Here is a 3,596-nt window from a genome sequence, read left to right as displayed (position 1 = left end):
TTTTCATAGTTAGACAGATATCGTGATGTATCATTATAGAATTGTCTAGCAATATATCGATTATCGCAGAATCGCTGTATCGCGATATTATCGTATCGTGAGCCATGTATCGTGATTCGTATCGTATCGTGAGGTACCCTGCGATTCCCACCCCTAGTGACTGGACTGCTATTCATCTCATCTTGGGACCTTCTGGCTTGGGACATGCAGTTATTATTATGGCCAATAAGTTGCCTCTTATATAATTTTCCTGACATACAAAGAGCCCAATCACTTATTCGACACCGGGAAGCTAATCAAATTGCTATGTGTTTGAAACTGCATCAGATGGTTTGTGGACTGATCATGGCTCTGTGGGAATGCTGTTGTATGCATTAGTTTTGTACTGCACGTGTGAACTCACCCTTGTGGAAGGTGGGATTGCTGTCCTGTAGGAGGCGGCTGAGCTGGTGTCCGTTGATCTGGAGGAGGCGCAGCTGTTCTCTGAGTGATAACTCCTCAAACACAGCTGAAATCAAATGGCCCACACTGTTCTTGGAGATGGGTAACCCCAGACCCAGTGCGAGGGTGGGGGTCAGATCCACCTGCTCCAGGACGCCCGGCTCCTCAAATCCCGCTGCAACAGCAAGATACGTGTCATTAAGCGCTCACCGCCTTTAAGACTTGAGGTCATTGCACACAGAGTCTGAAATTTTCACACGTTAAAAAATAGATATGACCTCACGTTGCGTCAGTCACGTTTACACTGCCTCCAAAACTTTCGTCCGTCATAAAAAAATTTGGATCAGGTTCGATTTTCTGCGTTTTTTGCATCTGTAGCAAGTATTTTGAGAGGTGTTTTGATAATCCTGCAGCTCCTTGATAAAAAGGTGGAACTCTCCTTCCTCTCTACGCAATCTCAGGATTGGATGAACCTAATATTTCTTCTATCTTTTTCTCTTTTTAAGAAGAGAGAGCACAGCAAAATCATCCTCACTGCTTGAAGACTACTGTATTGTTTTGCAAATTATTTTGCAACGGATTAATTAATATGCGTCAGACTCAGTGTGCAAGGACCTTTACAGCACATTTCTGTCCATGAGATGCACTTTCTGGAGTTTTACAAGAGAGTCAGTTCTTTTCTTTCAGCAAAATATGAATAATCTATCTATCTATCTATCTATCTATCTATATATCTATACACCCAACCATCCATACATCTATTCCTCTATACATCTATCTATCCATTTTTAAATACCCATCATCCATTTAGACATCTATCATCCATCCTATCTATCCACCCATCTATACATCTATTCATCCATCTGTCCACCCGTCTATCATCCATCCATTTAAACATCCATCCATCCGACCATCCATTAATCCATCAATCAATTAATATATTCATCCATCTGTCCATTTATAAATCTATTCACCATTCCATCTATTTATACATCCATCCATCAATTTATATATCTATCCATCCATCAGAAAATTTTCTACTACTTTTGTTCTCATTCCTGCGCTGTTCTGCAAACTGACACCCAAAATGAAGACATATTTATTTACATATTAATTAATGAATGCAGATCACTTCATCTCTAGCAGGAAGTTGATGACACTAAGTAAAAATTATTTATACACACTAAATATATAATATATTCTTCACATCATCAGCGTTTGATTAAGTCAGTGTTTCCTGCACTGTGTTACTGATGAATCTGTAGCGCTAACTCAAAAATGCATCTATAATTCAGCTGAATGGCGTTGCATTGCTTTTGCACTGTCCTCGCTGGCTGTGCACAAAAATAAACACACATATCCTTAAAAGAATCAGTAAATCAATTGTTAAATCTGACTGAATTGAGTCTGGTCTGAATCGCACCGAAGACTCACTTTGCAATGCAAAATCCTGATGGAGTTACAAAGATACGAAAGAAGTCAATTCAGGTTAAGTTTATGCATATACAAAAAAGTTTTTAAAAAATTCAGCTGCTTATTAACAAGTCTGCCATGTCTCTCTCCGGACGGCGCAGGTTTTACCTGCGGCTACAGCGTTATGATGGACGATGAGGTCAGCATGAAAGCGCCGCATGCAGCGGGTGAGAATATGAGCTCATCTTTAAATAAAAACAGTGTGCTGCACGAGAAAGCTGGTGTGAATGCGTGTGTGTGTATGCGTATAAATGAGTAAGAGATCACAAAAATAGATCAGGCAGGAAAAGAAACAATTATCACATTCACCCTGACAGTTTGGTGTAGACAGATGCTTCGCCACTCCACACTTTCATTTAGGAGAGAAAAAGAGAGAGAATATAGGGATGAGTGGAAGTGGATAATGAGCATCTCTCACAGATTTTCACACTCTAGGGCGTGAGTATAATGTGTGTGTGTCTTTATCCACACGTGGTTATGAGAGCGTCATGTGCTCGCTGCGTGTACTGCGTCACATGACCAGCACGACAACCGCCGCGCCAGCTCTGTGTGTGTGTGTGTGTGTCACAATCAATTACACACTAGACTCAATGCAAATTAATCCATTATAAAACAGTAGGGGAAAAATTAATTAATGCTTCATATTATTAGACAGAGATGAATCAGTGGGTAATTTAAAACCCTCGGGCCGTAAAATTATCCAGCAACTCACCGCAGAATTCCTCTAATGCAATCAGACTGTCACAGACATTTGTGATTTAATGTGCAGCGAACAACTATATGAGTCTATGTAGGATATGTGAGAAGGAGCACATCTAGAAAGCCTTACAGTAGAAATCTCACTTTCTACACTGCTGTTGAAAAGTTTGGGGTCAACATGATTTTTTTTTAAAGAAATTAATAATTTTATTCAGCAAGATGCATTAAATTGATCAAAAGTTACGTTAAAGACATTTATGATGATACAAATTCAAATAAATGCTGTTCTTTTGTATTTTATGTTCATCAAAGAATCCTGAAAAATGTAAACAATATAATTTTTTTCCACAAAAAAAAGACAACATTCATAATAATAAAAAATTACAATGACGTCTGATGGACCATGTGACACTGAAGACTGGAATAATGGCTGCTGAAAATTTATCTTCGCATTACTGGAATAAATTACATTTTTAAATATATTTATATATATAAAACAGTTATTTTAAATTGTAATAATATTTCACATTTTTACTGTATTTTTGAGCATAAGAGACTTCTTTCAAAAACAAAAAAAATCTTACCCATAAAATGTTACTTATTAAATATTTTTAAACATGATTTTATCATTTTAAAAGTCAAAGTGATGACATACTTTTAAGTAAAATAAAATTTTACAAGAGAAAAAAATGTACTTGATTAGAGGTCGATCGATAGGGGTTTTTCACTGGCCGATGCCGATATTTAGAAATCAGGGCAGCCGATGGCCGATATATGATGCCGATTTTTTTGGCCGATTTTCTTTTTTTTTTCCCCTTCATCTCATAAAAGTGAGTTTCAGTAAATGATTATTGCAGGGTACAAGATAGTAATAGTAGTAGTAGCCTAATTCAGAGTAATAATACATGGCTCAAAACTTAAGCACCTTCTCAAAACAGTTCTGAAGCATGCTTTTTGTTTATGTTTGCTGACAGACACCAGAG

The 3,596-nt window shown here is 37.5% G+C and overlaps 1 protein-coding gene across 1 annotated transcript in view; it reads right to left on the bottom strand.

Annotated features, from left to right (window-relative positions):
* Positions 1–403: 403 nt before the first annotated feature.
* LOC107731703 (GPI ethanolamine phosphate transferase 2-like) overlaps positions 404–3,596 on the bottom strand; it is a gene marked incomplete at its 3' end in the record, with an annotated part of 45,969 nt that continues 42,776 nt past the window's right edge. Inside the window, exon 6 of the mRNA XM_016542850.1 lies at positions 404–616. Within this exon, the coding sequence (XP_016398336.1) occupies positions 404–616 (213 nt within the window). The remainder of the gene's footprint in view (positions 617–3,596) is intronic.

This window comes from Sinocyclocheilus rhinocerous, unplaced genomic scaffold (assembly GCF_001515625.1).
Source record: "Sinocyclocheilus rhinocerous isolate Xijiao unplaced genomic scaffold, SAMN03320098_v1.1 scaffold5813, whole genome shotgun sequence".
Lineage (NCBI taxonomy): Eukaryota > Metazoa > Chordata > Actinopteri > Cypriniformes > Cyprinidae > Sinocyclocheilus > Sinocyclocheilus rhinocerous.
This window is presented reverse-complemented; position numbering and strand designations above follow the sequence as displayed.